This window comes from Drosophila persimilis, unplaced genomic scaffold (assembly GCF_003286085.1).
Source record: "Drosophila persimilis strain 14011-0111.01,24,50 unplaced genomic scaffold, DperRS2 tig00000000-arrow-pilon, whole genome shotgun sequence".
Lineage (NCBI taxonomy): Eukaryota > Metazoa > Arthropoda > Insecta > Diptera > Drosophilidae > Drosophila > Drosophila persimilis.
In genome coordinates, this window is record NW_020825288.1 from 27,969,122 (window position 1) to 27,990,692 (window position 21,571).

Consider the following 21,571-nt stretch of genomic DNA (forward strand, 5'->3'; position numbering starts at 1 on the left):
TCCCCTGATGCCATCATCGCTTTCACGGTGTATTTTTTGTCTTTCTTGAAATATTTATGAAAGAAGTTACCTGGGCGTCTGTCTGTCTGGCTTGATGGATGGAGAAAGGCTCTTCCTGAGGCTCTTCCTCCCGGCTCTTCCGTTGGCCCCTCTCCGTCTCCCTCTCCCGCTCTGGCGCTGCCATTAATTACCAAACTCATCCGAAAGTAATTCTATGGGAAAATTAGTTTAAGCGAAGGCTCTGAGCCGTCTCGTCGCGTCGCGTCGCCTCTCCTCGCGTCTCGGTGGCTGATTCAGAGCTGTCAGAGTGTGGATTGCCGCGATGCCACTGCCATGCTGCCACTTGCCCCGTGGCCCAGTGGCAGTGCCTCCGTTGCTGCTGCTCCTTCTGCAATTATTATGCAATTACAGGGGGGAGGGGGGAGGAGACGGGAGGCATAACTACATAAAACTGTTACCTAAGCAACCTGCTGCATAAAGTTGTGCCCCCACTCGTGGCAGCAGGAAGGCAATTTAGCGGTAGAACAGTCAGTCTCTCTTACTTTGTCTCTTTTCTCTTTTTTTTTGTCTTTTTTATGGCTTGTCGGAGTAATAATTATGCTCTTTGGAGAGGGTATAATGAATGTTAAGCTCAGTTCGACCCGAAAAAGGGTCCGACGGTGCTTCTATAGTCCTATAGTCCGAATAGTCCTTCTTAATTGTCTTAATGGATAGTACCTCCATTATATCAAATAGTTTTTAGGCAAAATCGGTTGAAAACAATTTTTTTTGTGTCGAAAATTTAAGATTTGATGAAATTTTTCTACCCTAAGACCCTCATCGGTTTTTATTAGATATTACATAAAAATCAAAATATATTTAAATGTATTAAAACACAATTAAAATAATTAAGTAAATCTCAGAATTTAAATTTATAGGAAATATATTTCATCTGAATATGAAAATATTTAATTTATATATGAAATTTAATTTATATAAAAAATTTAACTTAAATTTTTTTTTAAATATTTGATATATAATATATAATTTATAATATATAATATAATTTATATAAAAAATATAATTTATATATTTTTTTTAATATTTAATTTCAATATGAAAATATTCGTTTTATATAAAATTATAATTTCTACAAAAAATTTAGTTGATACAAAAAATTTAATTTATATTTATATTTTTTAAAATATTTAATTTAAATCTGAAAATTATTTACATTATTATTTCAAATTATTTAAATTATTATTTCAAATTATATAAATTATTATTTAAAATTTAAGTGTTTTGAAACTATTAAAATTTCAGAAATTTTTTCTGTGGGTTTATATTTTCTATCGATTTTTCTAAGGGTATCCAAAGGGTATCCTTGCGCTTTTCGCCGTCACATTTTCTTTTTCTCGCTGCCTTCTTTGTTCCACTTGCCGCTGCCTGCATGAAGGGGAAAAAGCTCATAAAACTTTTTCAATTTCACTTTAATTTCGCCGCCATTTCGCTCTCCATTCTCCCCGATCCGCTCCGCTCTCTCTCTCTCTCTCTCTCTCTCTCTCTTGGTAAATCTTCTCAACGCTTTATCTAGCAACAAAAGCATTTGTCGAATGGATAGGCCTCTCTCTTCGCGCTCTCTCTACTGTTTTTTAGTTGGAATATTCAATTATGAGCATTACCTTTTCCCCCATATAAAAATTATATCCGAGAACACGAAGGTTGAACGAATTCCTCTCGCCCTCTAATGACAATCAAATTAGCGGAGCATTTCTCCATTGGCGCCAGAAACTTTTTCCATTAAACGTACAGACCATTTTTTATTTTTTGTTTCAAACCATTTTTACACTTAAGTTTTCCCTCAAATAAATTGATTGGCCCCAAAGTTATGCCGTTGCTGAGTTTTTCCGCCTGTTTTATTGTCGGAATTGCACTTTGGGCCCTCCAAGGGGATAAACTTTGTCTCCCTTTCGGGTGTTGTCCAGCGTCCTTTTGGGCGGCCATGCCCTTAATCAAAGTGTTTCGCCTCTAATTGAAGTTTCTTGTTATTCGATTTAATTTCATGTTCATAATCTTGCACCGAACATACGATTAGGTTTTCGAGAGACAAAGAGGATTTCAAAGGTGGTTTTGTCCCTAACGGAGGAGCAGACAGTGCGTTACAAAAGTGTATGGAGACCAAGGCAGGCACAGGGGAAGCTGGTTACGGGCGGGTTTCCAGAATAAAGGCAATAACTAACCGAGAAAAGCTGCTGCATGACGCGTGTTTGCCATGGTTCTTAGAGAAAATTCTAGAGGGAATTATTTAATGCATGAAATGTGGATGATATTGGATGATAGGAGTATTTCAGAGCTGAACAAGGGATACAAAATAGTTTCGGGATGATATTTCACATTTCTGGGATGTTATTCCATGTTTAATCCTGGTATATCTGATTTCCTAAAAGGAATAAAAGATAGGAAAGGTATTTCCATCGCGTAAAATGAGTCTTAAAATCATTTCCAACTTTTCGGAATGGTCTCTTTTATACCCATGAAACGCACTGTATGCCATCCATTGCCATTGCCGACTCTGGAACACGGACACGCATAATGCATTTTGGTTAACGATAACGACTCTCATTGACTAATTAGTGGCTTTGCAGTGGAGCCCAAATAGAGACTTGGCTTCCACTCAGCCGATGAGCCCTGCCGCACGACACGCGAGGCCCAAAGGGCACCTTTAACGATCATTTCAAAGGCAGATACTATCTCTCTCTCTCTCTGTCTCTCCCTGTCTATAGTATTCTTGTTTGATTCGGAAGTGTAAAAGTCAAAAGGGGGGCTCCAAGCGGATGGCTGAGGTGGAAAAACGTCTAAATGGGGTGGGTTGGAGGGCGGGCGGGCGGGGGTGGGTGTGTGCTGGGCGAACGTCATCGCATCATAAACATGAATAATTGCGATGCTTAACGGGCGTTGAAAGCTCTGGAGACTTGAGATGTGAAACAGAGAAGTAGGTAGGTCCATCCTTCCGTAGTGCTTGTGTCTTTGCTGTGCCTACCCTGGATTGCTGAGGGTATGATGGTTTGAGGGCAGATGTTCCCCGTTTGGCAGGCAAAAGCTTAGAACTGAGGGAATCTGCTGCATGACGCGGGACATTTTTTCAGCGTTTAAGCAAGGGTATTGCTTCCAGGCTTTTCCATTCCATTTGCATTTCCATCATCCCAGACAAAAAGGGTTCAACCGAGTGGCACTGCTGTATGACGCTAGAAATATTGAATTGTTTTTTAAGCTGCTAAATCGCTTCTTAAATGTGTCTATAGCGTTTCCCACTCAAAAAACATTAAACCGAGGGGCACTGCTGCAAGGCGCGTGAAGCTTGTACCCTTCTTTGGCTTCCAATAGATTTTTGTATCGTTTTTGCAAAGGGTATCCCTTGATTCGACCCTTTTTCAGGCGCCCCATGTGCGTTCGTGCGCAAGTTCGAAGTTTGCCCACAGTTGAGGGGAGCACAGGCACTGTGGGGGAGGTTAGAGGTTACGGGGGTTATACATGAAAAGTAGCTTAACATTAGACAGGACGACATACGACACTTGTCGGGCAGTTCAGTGCCGTGGCTTTCCTTGCAGCAGCAGAAGCAGCAGCAGCCGTCATTGACAGCCAACGAGTGTGACCCACCAAGGGAGAGCGAGAGAAAGGCATGGGGGAACGAGAGGGAGATATATATAGATAGATAGATAGAGGGCTGACCTACTCTTCACTGTTCCCGCCCCCTTCCCCTTCCCCCCGCCCCCCTGTAATCGTGTGCTGCTGCTGCTGCATCGGATGTAAGCTCCTTCAGTGCTGCACTCGAATCCCCGCTGCCTTCTGCTGCCTCTTCATTGCCGTTGCATTTGTGATTCGATTTGATTTGGCTGAATGGATAGATTATGGTCTTTCCCCCCTGTCCCCCCCTGTCCCCCTCCCCCTCCCCCTGTATCCCTTATCTATATCGTATGGGAAATCTAGGTTAGTTGGAGATTGTAGCGTACAAGGGCTGCTGCTGATGGCTTTGGACCAAAAATATTAGTGCAATATTATCTGCACCCCCATTTCCCCTCCCTTATCTACTGATGCCCCCCCTCCCACATTTTCAGGCGTTTCAAAATATGATATTCCCCACAATGAATGAATGGTATTAAAATTCCCATAGTGGGGGATTTATGCACTCGTAATGGGAAGGATCCAGGATTAAGCTTTAATGAGAGAAAAAAAAAACAGGGGTTTTCCCTTTGGAGAGTGGATAAACTTTTATTTTATTCCGCGAAAAACTTTTCTTTTTTTTGCAAGGCCTTAAAAAAAGATATAATAAATATTTAAATTAGCCGCTAAGCCACACTGGGAAAGAGAGAAGAGAGAACAGCAGGTCAAAAAGTAAACAGCAAAAAAAAATAACTAATTGCAGGACCACAAAAAAAAAAAAACTTTAACAAATGAGAAAAACTAAAAAAAAAATAAACTGGGTTTTTCCTACTTCGATTTCATTTCTATGAAAGTTTTCCACACAAAGAAACGGCTCAACTTTTTACTGGAAATTTTTCCTGGCTTTTTTTTCTCGATTCGAATTTTTTCCACCAATTCTGCAACGAAATGTGTTCTTTTTAGGAACTCGATTTTGTTTGGGATTAGGTCTGGATGTTGCGGAAAAGTTTTCCACTTTATGAAGCTTTTCCTAGAACAGATTTTCTTTCGTTGGAAGATCAAGGAAAAACGTGAAATGTTTGTGGATTTTAAAGCCCAATTACAAAAATACTTTTATTAGCGTCTAAAGCAATTTCCGACAGATTTTTGCCAACATAAATTATCAACCTGCCAGCGTGCTTAGAGGGGGGGTAAAACTCAAGGGGGGTAGGGAAGTGTTGGCACCCTTTAAGCCCCTGACTCGTGACCTTTTTGGCAGCATTAAGAGTGATAATTCTCCCTCGAGAAACGAGAAGGAAGCAAGACTTTTATTATTTAATTTAACTCTGAAAACTTTTCGTGCTAATAAATTAAACACAGCAGGGGGCCACGCTAGCCACGCCCACTATTCAAGCACATATGCAAAAAAAAGAGGAAAAAAGAGGGGATTAAGTGCCAAAAGATTTTCCCTTTTTTTTTGGGAGTTTTTCAATTGGATTTTCGTCATTGCTAATAAAAATCAAATGAATCTTACGCCAGAGGGGGGAGGGATAAGGAGGGGGGGAAACTATAGTTTGTGAAATGTTTTGATTCAATTATTGCGCATATGGAAAAGGATACTGCAGGATGCAAGAGCAGACATTTATTCGTTTATATTTCGTTTGAAATTAAGCTGTAAGTCCTTGCTTTATTGAGAGAAAAGGAAAGACGCTTTGTGTGGAGGAAGCAAATTTGCATAATAAATCTATTTTCAATGGATTTTCTTTGCGTCCTTTAAAGCCAAAGACACGCCCCCGCCCCATCCTTTGGTGTGTTTCAGCTTGAAGCCGTCTCTGGGAAACTCTCAATTTCCATCCCTGTATCTGTATCTGTATCTGTGTGTACACTCTCATATGTGCAACCATTCATCGCCTTAACTGCCGCTCAAAGTGGAAGGTTCTAGCTGCAATATTGAATGTTTTTCGTTTTTGTATTTGATAGGGGGCAGGGGGCTCCGAATGCGATTGAAGGGGGTCTTTAAAAAGGGACGGGGATGGGGCTTAGAAATGGAAGAGAAAAGTGAATGCAATTTAAGGACTTTAATGGGGAAATTTAGGCGTAAAAAACTCATTAAAAACGGAAGAACCACAGAAAAGCGACCGAAGGGCACTGCTGCATGATGCGTGGGATTATAGAAAATAAAAAGGAAAAGAGAATATAATTGTACCACTAAAATGTAGCTATAAAAATACTAAAATTAGGTATAAATATGCGGAAAAAATATACCGAAATTGGTTATAAATATACGGAAATATATATTGAAATTAGGTATAAATATAAGGAAATATATACAGAAATTAGGTATAAAAATCGGAAATATTTACATAAATTGGGTATAAATATGCGGAAATATATACTGAAATTAGGTATAAAAATGCGGAAATATTTACAGAAATTGGGTATAAATATGTGGAAATATATATTGAAATTAGGTATAAATATGCGTAAAATATTTACTGAAAATAGGTATAAATATGCGGAAATATATATTGAAATATGGTATAAATATGCGGAAATATATATTGAAATTAGGCATAAATATGCGGAAATATATACTGAAATTAGGTATAAATATAAGGAAATATATATTGAAATTAGGTATAAATATGCGGAAATATTTACTGAAATTAGGTATAAATAGGCGGAATTATATACTGAAATTAAGTATAAATATGCACAATAAAAAAATAAAAATAAAATAAAAATAAAAAAAGCTACAGAAAGAACCAGAAACTTCCTCACCTATGATAAGAACGCAAAACACCCGATGGTCGCTGTTGCATGACGACTAATAGGTATAAAAACGTGACTTTGGTCTGTTTATAAATGATTAGATTGTAAATAATGGTTGTATATATCCCAAAAACCTCCCAAGCCCGACCGAGGAGCTGCTGTATCAAGAATAATGATTCAGAAATGAACCTCCGACCTCCCCCCAAAATTCCACCCAAGAAAACACCTAACTCGGTTTTTTTTTATAATTTTTATAATTTTTTGCAACTTTATTATTTACTTAAATTTCATTTTTCTTCTTAAATGTCTGCCACTCTTTGCGTCTGATTTAATTTTTAGTTTTGTTTTTTTGTTACTGATTTTCACTATTTCTGTTTCATTTTAGTTTGGGGAATTTTCACTGGCTTTAAACACTAGAGAATCCCGTTACGCACACTTTTCCAATGCCATAAATTTTCATGAATTTTTCCCAGTTTTAATTATATCGTTATGCAGCACTCTATATAAATACTCGTATATGTATTATTATTACATATTATTTTATATGGTTTTTTTTTTGTTGTTGTTTATTTCGCTATTTATGCTAGAGGTTTACATCATTACAATTGTGGATATATATATATTTATAGATGCATGTTTTTTTATATTTTCAATTGGTTTTTCCATTTTCATTCCTGGATTCGGTTTTATTTGCCTCTGAATGCGTTTTTATATATATTTTACAAGTGGTTTTTCATGAAATTGTTTGCAATTTTCGCACGGTTTTCACTTTAATGATCTCTCTCTCGTTTTGCTCTTTTTTTTTTTAAATATAATTTCCATTTTAATTACAATTTTCGGGGCAATTGTTGAAATTATGAATAACAGAACAGCAGGGGGAGTGGGGCGGGGGGCTGAAAATTATGTATTTTTCCGACTGCTTATTTCTAATGGAATTTTTAACTACATTTCCACACAGAACTTCCTAGAAAAAGACAGACTGAGAGAGAGAGAGGGAGAGAGGGCGACGCTTGTACGAGTTTATATCGTTTCGTATTTAAATTTAATGGCTATATAAATATTTATTTAGTTACATAACAAAGTAGCCTGCATGCTTAATTCTAACAGTTTAAATTTCCTTTTGTTTTCCTCCTCCTCTCTCTGGCCAAAAGTTTAGTTTTTCCATTCAGAGCCACGGCCAGGAGGCCTCCTATACATGATTTGATTTCCTGTTCTGTTTCTGTGTGTGTTTTCCTCTGGAAATTGTATTTTCTCTGCTAAATTTCTTGTGTAGTAGATTATACATATTTCTGCCACTGCCTATAGTTTTTCCTTCTATTTTTTCTTCTATTATTTACACACAATAATCGTACTCGTACGCGTACACAATTTATAATTCAGTCTTTGGAAGAATAACATTTATGTTTCTGTTCTTTACTTTTTTTTTTGGTTTTTATTTTTTCCTAGGTTTTCTACTGAGAAATATTATACTTTAATCTAGCAACAGAACTGAGTGGGGGCAGGGGGTAGATTTCGCTCCAAAACTTGGAATTTGTGAGTGTTTTTTATTGGTCCTAATCGGGTTTGAAAAGACAGACAGTTCGTTGCAGGGCTATAAAAGGAAAGCTGTGAAACAGTTATTGGAAAAGTGATCGAATAAGTCTTGGAAATTGGTATAAATAATTGTAGAAATAATAGTGGAAAGAGTTAGTTTGAAATTGTGGTCGTAAAAGAATATGAAAATGGTCGGAAATGTAGTAAAAATATTGGTTGAAATAAAAGTCAAATTTGTTATGAATTTTGTTCAAATTCAGGTCGAATTACGTTGAAATTCTGGTCGAAATAGTGGTTTAAAATGGTCGAAAAATTGCCGCCAAAATTGTCTAAATAATAATAGAAAGTGGCCGAAAAAATGGTTGAAAAATGTTGAAAGTGCTCAAAACAAAGGTCGAAGTATAGGTCGAAAGTGGCGAAAAATATTGGTCGAATTTTAATAGAATTTTTAGCAGAAATATTTGTAGAAAAACTGGTCGAAATAAATGTAAAATGTAGTCATATTTGTATTCTTCATATAGTTGTAGAAAGTGGCTCAAAAGTGGTCGAAATATACCATTAAAATGGTTGAAAGTTGTCGAAATTGTTGTCGAAAGTGGTCGAAATAAAGGTAGAAATATAGGTCGAAAGAGGTCGAAATGAAGGTCGAAAGTGTTCGAAATATAGGTCGAAAGTGGTGTAATAGTAGTAGTAAAAATATTGGTGGAATTAATGATCGAAAATTACAAGAATTTTGGTCGAAAGTAGTAGAAATATTAGCCAAAAACCTGGTCTAAATAAATATAATATGTGGTAAAATTTAAGTTGTTGAAATAGTTGTAGAAAGTGGCTCAAAAGTGGTCGAAATATACCATTAAAATGGTTGAAAGTTGTCGGAATTGTTGTCGAAAGTGGTCGAAATATAGCTCGAAAGAGGTCGAAATATAGGTCTACAGGTCTAAATATAGTTCAAAATATACGTAAAATTATAGGTCGAAATATAAGTCGAAATTGGTCGAAATATAGGTCGAAAGTGGTCGAAATAATAATCGAAAATGGTCAAAATAATACTCATAATAATGGTCTAAATTCGAATAGAAACTGCTCGATAGTTTAATTATCGCCTGGTACCAGTTGTCAAGTTCCTATCGAATCGAATTTCTTATCGAATATCCGCTTTAAGCACAAAGAAATCAATAAAGCCCTACCCTAAAAATAAATCCCTATGATTTCTGGCAAAGAATGAATATTTTTCCAAGTTGTGGGCGCTTTTCCTTGGGCGATAATGATTCCTAACAACAATCTCTAAGCTTTAGATATAACTATGTACAATATACAATGTATATATATGTATGTATATACGATCTATATATGTAAAATCAACTAGCAACAAAGTTATGGCTTGGTCAGCGAGTATTAGCTTTGGATTTCAAATCCTGATACATCAGGACACAACGGCATTCACACACTTACGGCGCTATAGAGAGAGAGAGAGAGAGAGGCAATTAGATCTAACCATTCACCCAGGGGGACACTCACCGACAGCTGAAATTTGTAGGGGAAATGGATGGGAAGGAAGGAAATGGGAGATGGTAGGGGGGGCGTATAGGAGGGACTGTGCGCTTAGAGATCACATTTAAAACGCACGGTCAATTAATGTCACACACGGAGCTCATCCATCAGTGGATGTTGCTGCTGTTGCTGCTGCTGCTGCTGGTGGTGCTGCGTGGTGGCTGCCACAATCACTGGCACTGTGGGCGGGGTGGGCACCACCAATCCACCGGCTGTGGTTAGAACGGTGGTCATGCTTTGATTATGATGATTCTGCAAATGTTGCTGATGTGTTACCACGTGCTGTTGCTGTTGCTGTTGTTGCTGCTGCTGCTGCTGATGCGACTGATGCTGCTGCGAGGGGGAATGCTGCTGTGCCTGCGCCTGGGTCTGCTTCATGCAACTCTTTTTGGTCAGAGTCCCGCACTGATTGCCCAGCACTTGCAGGGCATGCGTTGGTGGGACACCACCGCCACCGCCCCCTGTATCCTGCATCGTTTTCATGTGCTTCGGCGGGGGCGGGGCACGATGCGGAATGTCGGCGAATTCCGGAGGCGGCAGCTGGTGATGTTGCATGGCATGATGATGGGATAGGATCGTCCCGGGGTCGCTCTTTGCATGGATTGTCAGCGTCTCGAGGTCCCCGCAGATGCTGTTCGGAATCTGGCCATTCTCCTGGCGCTTCAGCTTTGTCTGCGGCCGGGGCTCGCTCAGACGCGTCTTATCGCGCTGGTAGTAGACGCCCGCAAAGATCAGGACATTGAGGATCAGCAGGGAGCAGCCGATGGCAATGGTGACACTCAGCGCCGTGGAATACGCCGCAAAGCCATCGTTGTCCTGCGAGGCACTGGCCGCTCCGCCGGCCGCATGGTCCGGGTCCATCATGTCGTCGGGATAGATCTTATTGCCGCCGTAGCGAGTGCCGTTCCGCTGCAGAGAGGACGAGGGAGAACTGAGATTCAGCAGGGAGAACACTTGATTCGTGAATATCGTAAAGTTTCCCATTGCCGCCGCATTGGCAGCCCTCGAGGTGTAGGGGGGATTCAGGGGTTTCACAGAGGCATCGTTGGGGATATTGTTGTCCTCATCGTCTTCGTCGTGCAGCTGATGATGGGCTGCCGGGACATTGTCGCCCCCCGGCTTGTGCAGATCCGGTATGAGATTCAGCCAAAACGATAGACGATGTGCCCGATAATGGTTTTTGAGCTTTGGTTTCGTGTCTGGAAATGGAGAAAAAAATCACGAAAGTGGGGTTCAATTTAGTATGATTTATTTTGGGGAGAAATCGATAGGTTTCGAAGCGGTAATCGAACTGTTTATCGTAATATTTATCGAAAATTGTATCTAAATAGTTATCGAAAAAGTTAACAAAATGTTGTTGAATTTTGTATTGATATTTTTATCTAAATGGTTATCGAACGAGCCAAACAACATGTTATCGATGCATTTATCGATATTGCTTTCAAAATTGTTATCTAAATGGATATCGAACGCGATAAAAACATTTTATCGAAATACGTATCGAAATGTTGTATCAACAGAGATAAACAACGTGTTATCGAATCATTTATCGATACTGTTATCGAAGTTGTATCTCAATTGTTACCGGACGAGCTTAACAACGTGTTATCGAAATATTTATCGATATTGTAATCGAAATTGTTATTTAACGAGCTAAGCGAGGTGTTATCCAAATTTGTATCGATATTTTTATCGAAATTGTAATGGTTTCGATTGATTTCGAAGTATTTATCGAAATTGTGAACAGAACTTTTATCGAAAAAGTTATCTAAATATCTGAATAATAATATCGAAATAATTATTGAAATTATCGGTGTATCTATCGAAATAATGACTAAAATAGTTATTAAAAGAATTATCGAACTAGTTATCGAAATAGTTATTAAAAGTAATAAACTAATTGTGATTGGCCTTTTTATCCAAAATTTAATGAAAATTCGTATCGATAAATTTATCGAAAATCTATAAATTTTTTAAAAATTCCAAATAAATCCAAATACTAACCAAAATTCAGGTATTTCTTGTGCACACTCTCGTACGCCGTCCACTCGATGGTCTTGTAGCGACTCCTCTCCTGTCGACTGCTGTGCTCCGTTTCCATTTGTTCATTTGGATTGCTGCATCGCGAGGGAGGGAGAGAGGTAGAGGGAGATTGGAAATTCAGTTTCCGATGAGGGACTGCCTGCCACTGCCACCGCGTGGGCCTGTGCCATTTACTTACCCTGTGCGCACAAAGTTGGCCCAGTAAAACATGACCACCTCCGATAGACTGATTTCGGTTTTCGTGTAGTTGCGCGTGAAATGATTGAAACCGCCAACGAGCGGTGCCCCAAAGATATATGGCAGGTCCTCGCCGTGGATGCAGCCCTGACGCTGCAACAGAGGAGGGAGGGAGGGAGGGAGACTCAATTTAGTAGCCACTTGCCCTGACCCTTGATGCACTAGGCTGCCCAAAACTCACCTGCGGATAGTCCCCGAAGCGCGTCTGATAGTCGAAAACATATAGATACGAGTTTCGATGATCTGCCGAATGCAAATCCACAGTTTGTGCTGCCGGTGCCACAACCTGGGCATCGCTCAAAGCCTCCAGTGTTTCGTCGCTGCAACAACAACAACAAAAAAAGAGGGGCATTAAAATCAAATAACAATTTTCCCAACCACCTCCCCAGGACCGATGCAATTTTCCGGCTATTTTCCCGCATTACCTCGGCAGATGCCACTCTGCCACTCTGCCGTTCTGCCATCGAGAGTTTTATGCTCAAGTGTGCATCTAACAAGCCACTTTTAAGGGCTGCCACTTTGAATACCTGTTTACCCCCGGAAAGGAGAGCGGCAGCAGTCCTCGGCGAAGGACTAAGCCTATTTCGAGACTGATTTGCTGCATTTCTATCTCTCTTTCCTTTTTTTTTTTGGGGGGATTGCAGAAAAGCGCAACAAATTTGAATAAAAACCATTTGCCGGATATTTCGCCCGCTCGGAAAAATGCACATACATTTTCCTGCGGCTGTGGCAGGGCTTTAATTTTTCCCCTGGAAAATGTTTACTAAATGTGGCTTCAATAATTGTGGACCCCCCAGGAGGAGCGCCATGCCACGGGTCTCTGATGAAGCATGAAACGTTGCAACTTAACGCACGTCTGCACACATTTCCGTAGCCCAAAAAGAAAATCTTTGGGAAATCAATTGATATTGAAATGTAATTCCGCATAAATTATGCAAACACAGAAACACAAAATTGCAAAATCAAATCGAAAGCATAAATATTGATTGGAAATGTAAGGAATTTTCCATAACACTTTTGTGCCTCGTGTGCAACAGAATGCAGACATTTTCGAGGGAAAATCTGAAAAACTGCAGCATTATTTATGAAGATTGGCAGTCGGGCGACGGGGGGTGGGGGCCCCCCTCCGATTTGCATAAGATTGAAATCAAGATTCATTCAAAGCCGCTTTAATTGAAAATCTCACACGCTCCGCCGCTCCATTGCTCCACTGCTCCATCGCTCCATCGTTCTCCAGGACATGCCATTGCGCATTTAATTAAGAAGGAAATATTTATTCGGCATCCAGTCCGTCTTTCCTACCTCTTTTTTCGGTTGTTGCAGGGGGAGGGGCATGCCGCATGCCGCATGGGGGACACATACAAACGCAATTACTCACCGGATATTAATTGGATGCTGGACGGGCCTCTCCCAATCCGTGTACTCGTTGACAATCGTTGCGAATATCTCGTTCAAATGAAACGTGTACGTGTTCCTCACGTAGGCCTTTAAAATTCTCGACCTTCGATCCGCCTCGATGCCGTATTGCACATCGCCCGAATTGAAGCTGAAAAAGGCCTCGGCACGTGTCACCCCGGCCATCAGGTCGTATCTGTGTGGGAGGGTTAAAAGCGTGAATAAATATGAGGAATATTCACCAGCAGGAGGGATAAGTATGGGCGCGAAAGTGCGTGAGGGGCGAAGGTGTGACCTGCCTGTTTGTTAACCCTTTCTGGTAGCCGGCAGTTCGAGAGGGCTTTATCGCTTTTTTTTATTTTTAGAGATTTACTTTTCATTTATTGATATTTGTTATATCTAAAAAAGGTGTCTTTTTAAATTTGTTTTTGTGTTTCAATTTTATTTTGATTATTTCTCTTTTTGTTTGAGAAAATATACATATAAAAATAACAACAAAAAAAAAACAAATAAGAATAAAAATAAAATTAATACAAATTTACAATTTTTTTATTATTATTTCTTATTTTATATTTATTAATTTATTTATTATTTTTAAATTTATTTATTTATTATTTTTTAAAAATTTATTTATGTATTATTTTATTTTTAAATTTATTTATTTATTATAACCTTAACATTTATGTATTTATTACTACTTTTTTTTTATTTCTTTTTAAATTGTTTTAATAATTTTTTGTTTGTTCATTTTGCATTTTTATTTTTTGGATTTTTTGTATAAAATATATGTATTTTTTGTATTATTATTTGATATTTATTTATTTTTATTTAATTTTTTTTTTTAATTGTTATTGTTGTTGTTATTATTGTTATTTGTTATATTTATATTTAATACTTTTTTCGTCTTTTCTTTTTTTTTAGTTTTTTTTAGGTATTAATATTAATTTGTTGTAATTGTAATTAATTATTAATTTTAAATTTTATTTTTATTTTTTATATCTATTTTTTCTTTGTTAACATTTATTTCCCTTTATCGCTGCAGCCACAATAATGTCTCTTCCTGAAAACTTTCTCTGGCAACCAGTTCCCATTCATTTGTTAGACTCCTTGACCCTTGAACCCCCCCCTCCCTGGCTCCTGTAACCGCACACTTGGAGCAACTGCCCCCCACTGCATCGTTCTCTCTGTCTGGGAGAAGCTTCTCTATGGTCATTCGAGTGCATTTTCCTCATTTTAAGTGTATATTTTCCCTCCTACATTTTCGTGGCTTATTTGCTTGGGCGATGCAGGAGAGATATCCAAAGAATATTTGGTAAATTTTGTGTTTGCTCTTTGTGTGTGTGCCATCTGTTTAATGGAATTCCTGCAGAGGTAGGGCTCTGTAGTGCTCTTCTGTGTGTGTGTGTGTGTGTGGGGAAGGAAATGCTTTTAAACTGCACACAAACGAAATATTTATACTCGGTTTCCGGAGCAGTCCTTTGCCACACTGACTAATAGCCTCTTGGGCATTGATGGGACACCCTGCAGAAGCAGGAACCAAAAACCAGAATCCCAGATAAGTCCAGGATGCAGATACAAATAAATTCCTAGTTAAACGAAGAATGCCCGCCACTGTATCCCTGGGATATCTGGGGCTCAAAGGGTTCAAAGAGTTCCATCATGAACTATTCATTCGATTGAGTTTTCTGTTAATTCTAAACCCGAATTGAATTTCAGTAACCCAGTTTTAGGTCTCGACAATCAAAGCGTGCCGCACATCAATTATGTGAATCGCAGCTCTAATTAGCTGTTAATAATATATATATTAACATTTTGTAAAATGGCCTCCAACACACACACACAAAGTGCATAAATCAAGTGGCACCGCAGCCCACACACAATGGCCGCCCGAGGGGGCCGGCCAGGTCTTTGCGTGCCTAATGTGCATTAATTAATTACACTTGCAGTCCAGGTAGGAGGCAGGGGGCAGGAGGCAGGAGGAGAGTGTATGTTTAGCCCTTATCGGTGGCTAAACTAACGACACTCTTGAACGCCAGATAAAGGGCAGGCAGCCCCAACAACTTTGCCGAAAAGAACGAAAGTCGCAACGAAACTTTAAATTAATTATGTGGCATAGAGAGGGCTCGGGTTTCAGGTAACACAGTGGCTACACGACAGGGTGGACGGACACGGAGAAGAGGTGGATTGATGGATATATCTTTAAGCCAGGAAGAGAGCTATAGACATAGCCAATGCTATACGGAAGACATAGCACTCCTTGAGAGCGAATTTCGCGTTAATTTTGAAGAATTTCTAAGAAAGAACCTCACTCCAGGCACGGGTCTTAATTACGTGTAATATACATGTCACATGTATTTAACACGTGTATATGTAATGTATCATGAATGTTCAGTAATTTTACATGTAAAAATGGGAATAGTCGCCTGTAGAATGTAAAATATATGTAAATGTAATGTAAAACGTATGTCAAAAAGGGCATGTGGCTCGACAAAAACGTTCCAAATGGTTTTCCTCATTCTGTCTGTAATAATCATACGATCTTAACTATTTTTGGAAAATGGTTAGATAATACCATTATCTATAGCTGCGTTACCACTCCGGCTCTATATTTTATTGATTCCTGAATGATTAAACCCATAAACTCTGTCATCTGTTGCCACTTTCGAGTCGAACCTTCTCTCTATTAAATTTTCACTCTATCGAGCTGCTACTGTACTCAAAATGGGATGTTTATGATGGACGTGTGTGTGTGCAAGTGTTGAGGTAAAAATAATTAAATTCCCGCCTGGTCCAGTGCCGTGCCTTGGCTTCGGCTTCGGCTTTGCCTTTGGCCGACAACTTACCTTGACAACTTGTTAATGGCAGTTTTTCTCATTAATACTGCATTAATTAAAAACAGTCCGTGCCATGTGTGTAAAGTGGCAGCAGAAAAAGCATTAAAAGAAGGAAAAAATATACGAGGGACGGAATTATAATTTATTTTAATTATGCAAGGGAAATATATATGCGTAAAAAAAGGGCATCTGTGATATTAATATCTCACCGATATTCTCCAGTTGTCCGGGCGTGCCCCAGCCTCCGGCAGCGGCAATACCCGCCTCCCCGCCGAGGCCATTCCCGGCGGCCGTGGAGGCCTGCGCCTGGGCCTGAGCTGCCGCCGAGCCCGGCGCCGGTGGCACATAATCTCCGCCATCGATGACCACTCCGTCGATGCTCGGCCCAAAGGCGAAACCGAACTCTGGCGGACGTATGGGGACGCTCAGCAGTTGCTCGAGCGTCTTCTCTCGCAGGCACTTCATCAGATGGGCGTGCGGCAGGTCCGAGGCGCAGTTCACGTGGTGGGCCACGACGGCGGCATATTTCGCCGGATTGCTGACCAGCGACCAGGGTGCCAGCCCCGAGCCGGACATCAGGATGGCCCGATTGAAGAGCAGGCCTGGCGAGTGACAAGAGAATGGCAGGGATTTCAAGCGAAATGTCTTGTCAGAGAGAGAGTGGGAAGGGGGAACACTACTTACCCTCTGGCACGGCCATTGATGAAATGAGAAAGTGGACGCACGCCGCCCCAGTGCCGTGTCCGGCGAGGGTTATGCTGTTCGGATCCCCGCCAAAGGCAGCAATGTTCTCCTTGAGCCAATGCAGTGCGGCAATGATGTCCATCAGGCCATAATTGGCCGGCAGCTTCGAGTATCGGTCCGTGTTGGCATTCAGGAATCCTGCAAAAAGGAATACCCACACACATTCATAGTTTTTTCGTCACATAATCGATGATTCGGTTGCTCGTTTAATGCACATTTAATCGATTCTGAGCAGTCGTGCAGTCAGTCGGTTATGTCGTCCGTTGCCTATTTAAAATGTCGAAACGCAATGGCAGGCGGTAGGCGGCAGGCGGCAGGCGGCAGGCGACAGGCGACACTTTTTCACTGCAAAGTCACGCGTGCAAATCATGATGTCAGCACTTCCGTTTCCTCAGCAACACCAACAGCTACAGCGGTGGCAGCAGCGGCAGGAGAAGCGGCAGCAGCAAACGAGTGGATGGAGCGTCCAAATGAGGTCGCCACTAATTTTGCCTGTGCTTTTGAATTTGCACAGTGTTTCGGGGTCACACAGTGGCGAAAAGGTGATTTGTTGGAGAGCAAATTTTCCAAGATATTTGGTATTTTCGTGGGGACATATACGAGCATAAAAATGAGCGCTAAACATACAAGACTTTTCTTGGATTTTTTCAGTATTATTTTGAATACACTCTACGTTTTTTTGTTATTTTTTCTAGAATTTTCTGGTATTTTCTGATAATTTTCTGGTATTTGGTATTGGTATTTTCTGGAATTTTTGATCAGTATTTTCTGGTATTTTTCAATATTTTCTGTTTTTAGTATATTTGGTATTTAATATGGAATTTAACTGGTATTTTTCGTAGTATTTATCAGTTTTACTCGGAGAAGTAAAATCTAGAACTGTATGGTATTTTATATGGTATTTTACTGGTCTTTTTCTAGTATTTTATGGTATTTTTACTGGTATTTTTCTAGTATTTTTTCCTATTCTCTCTCGTCAATCTTAAATGTGTAATTTCCCAATAATTCCAAGATTTTTGCATGTTTTTGAAAATTTTAAAGCATTCCTTCCCTTGTTGCCGCAGCCTGGAACCACTGTATCCTGTGTAGATTTTTGTATGCCCGACTGTAACTAAATTAGTTAGATTATGGAATAAATGTACGCCTCATTGCTGCTGCCATTGTTGCTGCTGCTTTCGTAGTCGTTGGCTGCTTCTGCTGTTGTTCAACGGAAGTGCAGTTGATGTTGCAAGAGTGCTGCTGGCATCCTGGCACTGGCACTAGGACTGGGTTAAAAGCCGCTGCTCTGCACAGTCGATTGGTTGGCGGCACGTTTGCCTCATTGCACCGACCACCGCCACTCCACGCCCCACCACTCTGCCGTCGTTCGTCGTTCATTCGTTGTCGACTGTCGTTCTCTGGTCATGCACTCAGCATATCAATTAGCATTAGGATTTGAGTGTGCAGAGCACTTACCCAGCACTCCGAGGCGATAATTTATGGTTACCACCAATATTTGTCCATAGCTTGCCAGAACGGAGCCATCGTACGGATTGCCGCTGTTCCATTCATATGATTCGCCATGGACAAACACCAGCACAGGATATTTTGTGGGATTTCCACTGCCCGACGACGAGGAGGAAGACGACGACGATGAGGAGGAGGAGCCGGAACTGCCGCCAGAGGAGGAGCTGCCACTGCCCGTGGAATCCCGGGAACCAACTGCAAAGGCAAAGCAGAAGGAAAATATGTTAATTGACAGATCAATGCAGAAAATAAAAAATTGATTCTCCTTCCTTCCGTCGGATGGCATTCCCGTGTAATATTTCAAGGCTAAATAATTGTACGAAAAGATTTACACGACGAATAAGAGAAAAACCCACAACCCGAACCCAAAGCCACCGTGTAAAGCCCATAAGCCTTGTCCATTAATCAACTGGATCTGCTGTTTCTCTATATTCTCCAAGGAAAATACTTGCCAAGGTAAACAAGGCCCTAAATCAGCCATCAGCCAGGTCGACAAAAACGCAAGACAAATGAGCGTCTAAGCCTCTGAAAATAGGCAAATTATATTCGTAAACAACTCTTTTTCCTCCTCGTGTGACGAAAAGAAAAGCCAAAGTCATCGATGGAGCAGCACCAGGCCCTTCAGATCTAGTGGTTCTTTCCTAATCTGAATGGACACGTTTTCCAGCTTAAGGCAAAGGCTTCTCTTTCCAGAGAGAGTGGGAGAAAACAATCATTGGATTGGATTTGGAGACCTTTCTTTCCTGCTGGCGTGTGTGGAGTGTGTGGAGAAAGTTTTGGCGGAGGATTAAATGGAATGAAGAGTGATATATGGGATGTATAAGGGATAAAGAGGGCATTGAGAAGGGCTCGCTCGAAATTCAGGGAACATATTTGAAGAGTGTCTCTCCATGAATTTAAAATAGATTAATAAACACTTATAGCATTCTGTATTTTTCAGATTTTTTACTAGAATTTTTTTGTATTATCCGTTTGGTATTTTTCTAGTTTTCCTAGTATTTTCTGTTATATTTATATTCTCAGTATTTTAGTATGGTTTAAGTAATTTTCTGGCCTTTAGTATTTTATGGTATTTTTCGAGTTCAGTAACTTTTAAGTATTTTTCTGTTAATTTTGGTTCCAAATTTTCGGGTATCAATAGCAGTCTATTATTTTTTTAAAGTATTATTTAAGTATTTTTTTGGTATTTTTTTGTATTTTTCTGGTATTATTTTGGTATATTTTTTTTGTAAATTTCTAGTGTTTTTGGTATTATTTATGATATTTTTTCTAGTATTTTCCTGTTATTTATTCTAGTATTTTTTCTTGTATCAGACCTAATTTTCTTCGGAATCTTACAGTTTCTTTTATAGTATATTTTTTTTTTAGTATTTTTGGCTATTTTGAAATTTGAGCTTTTTAAACAGAATTTAGAGGGAAAGCACAGCTTAACAGGGAATCTATTTCTTGGAGAATAAAGACAAGGCTATCCATAATGTTTCCTTATATAAAATCTCACTTTAAAGCAAAAACTCGAAACCAAATTCCCAAAGAACACACGAAAACTGCAAACAGAAATCCATCCAAGGAGGATAGCGCAAGAGGGGGCTTGCAGGGCGGTGGCTGCATCTTTGTTAGAGATATGTACATATCGTCATGTATCTGAGCGAGTGCATGGCTTGTATCTGACATCAGACGTTGCTCCCACCCGCCCCCACCCCTCTTTCCACTAGAAGTATAACAAAAGCAAGCACATGGAAAGTTCTCTCCGCTCCTTTCTTCTGGGCTGGAACAAAAGAACTTGCTTATCAAAGCGGAAAAAGAGTTGTAAGGGTGGGAGGATTGGGTGCGGGGGGTGGTGGGGTTGGGTGGGGAGGCAGGGTTAGGATGTGGCTGAAGAAGTGCCACCAAACGAGGCACCAGGAAACCAAGTTACTGTGTCACTGACTTTTATAAATAGCGCGAACAAAGAGACTCGTGTGGCAGACACAATGAACGGAGGATGGCTGCAGAGGAGGGGCAGGCGAGAATGGGAGTATCAATGTCAATATCTATATAAAAATCTTCACACTTTCAGGAGCTAATTCAACGCCTGGTATGGGGAGAATATTCTAGGGAAATATTCTGGGGAAATAGAAAACATTTTGTAGCCCAAGAATTTGGCCAAGTATTTTAACAAATTACCACGCCACAAAATGGCCAACAATTTCGGGCCAATTTCTGTATTAATTCGGGGCGGGAAAACTTTACTAACTGCAGCCTATAAATGCCTTTGGTTTGCCACAAAAATTGGACAACAAAAAAAGGTTTCCGCAAAGTGTGGGGCAGGGGCAGGAACGGGGGAGGCATGTTTCCAAGCAACATGCAAACAGCATTTAAAACTTTTCTGCAAGTAAAAACTTTTGTTGTCATTTCAGCATAAAATGGGCGACATTTCTGTGTGCGTCTGCATGTTGCATGTGCCCCCAAGGAGGGGAGGAATTAAACTTTTATGACTGGGCCCCCCTCCCAACCCCCGAAGAAGAAGGAGTACAGAAGAAAGTCAAACCAGTGATGAAGGGGGAAGGGGGTGAAATCCCGCCCCTCTCCCCCGTACAAATGTCGCTAGTTTTTCCCCCGGAAAGAAAGTTTCCTCTGGCATAATTTTGTGTTGCGAAAATGTAAATATATTTTGTACATATGACATTTCGTGGCAGAGCGATGACTTTTGTGGCAGGGAGGGGTAGGGGGTGGTGTGGCATCTTGTTAATAAGTTGAAACATGTTTTAATTTACAAGGATCCAATGCGCTGCTTTGGGAAAACCCTAATCCCTGCGCCCCTAAATTGGCGGTGGCATTTGCCACACACTGTGTGGCAGGCAGTGGAAAGTTTTGTGTCGACAGTTTTCTGGTGTATTTTGACTGGCATAAATTTAATCATATTTTCGGAGCGGGATTGCGGCATGTGGCATGCCCCCATTTGGCAGAATTTTTGGGCGGCAACGAGTTACTAAATGGAACTAATGTGATTGACAGGAAAGGAATCTCCAAAGAGAGTTCCCGAAACATTCCCGAAATGATTGCGCAAAATTGCTTAAATTATGGAAGAGCTTTACCATGATTTTCGTACATTCTTTAAAAATTTTCCTAGAATTTTGAATGGAAATATCTTTGATTTCAAAGGAAATTTATTTTCAAATTTTTTTTTGGGCTTGGTAATATTACTTGGTATATTTTCCATTGAAAATCCCTCTAAAGTAGGCCTCTCTTTCCTCAAAAAAATAATATGTGCAATTTTCCCGCAAACAAACGCAAATCTCTTGGGTTTTCCTTTCTTTACTTTCGTTGTTTGATCATAAAATTTGTCTGCCATTGAAATT

At 40.0% G+C, this 21,571-nt stretch overlaps 1 protein-coding gene across 1 annotated transcript in view; it reads right to left on the reverse strand.

The window, feature by feature from the left end:
* Nucleotides 1-8,636: 8,636 nt before the first annotated feature.
* The window catches only part of LOC6594116 (neuroligin-3), a 38,015-nt gene continuing 25,080 nt past the window's right edge, over nucleotides 8,637-21,571 (reverse strand). The window contains exons 3-11 of the mRNA XM_026995210.1: nucleotides 18,183-18,428; nucleotides 16,668-16,865; nucleotides 16,193-16,585; nucleotides 15,993-16,029; nucleotides 13,133-13,345; nucleotides 11,936-12,074; nucleotides 11,696-11,847; nucleotides 11,479-11,591; nucleotides 8,637-10,673 (exon numbers count right to left, since the gene is read on the reverse strand). Coding sequence (XP_026851011.1) covers nucleotides 9,562-10,673; nucleotides 11,479-11,591; nucleotides 11,696-11,847; nucleotides 11,936-12,074; nucleotides 13,133-13,345; nucleotides 15,993-16,029; nucleotides 16,193-16,585; nucleotides 16,668-16,865; nucleotides 18,183-18,428 — 2,603 coding nt within the window. The 3' untranslated portion in view covers nucleotides 8,637-9,561. The remainder of the gene's footprint in view (nucleotides 10,674-11,478; nucleotides 11,592-11,695; nucleotides 11,848-11,935; nucleotides 12,075-13,132; nucleotides 13,346-15,992; nucleotides 16,030-16,192; nucleotides 16,586-16,667; nucleotides 16,866-18,182; nucleotides 18,429-21,571) is intronic.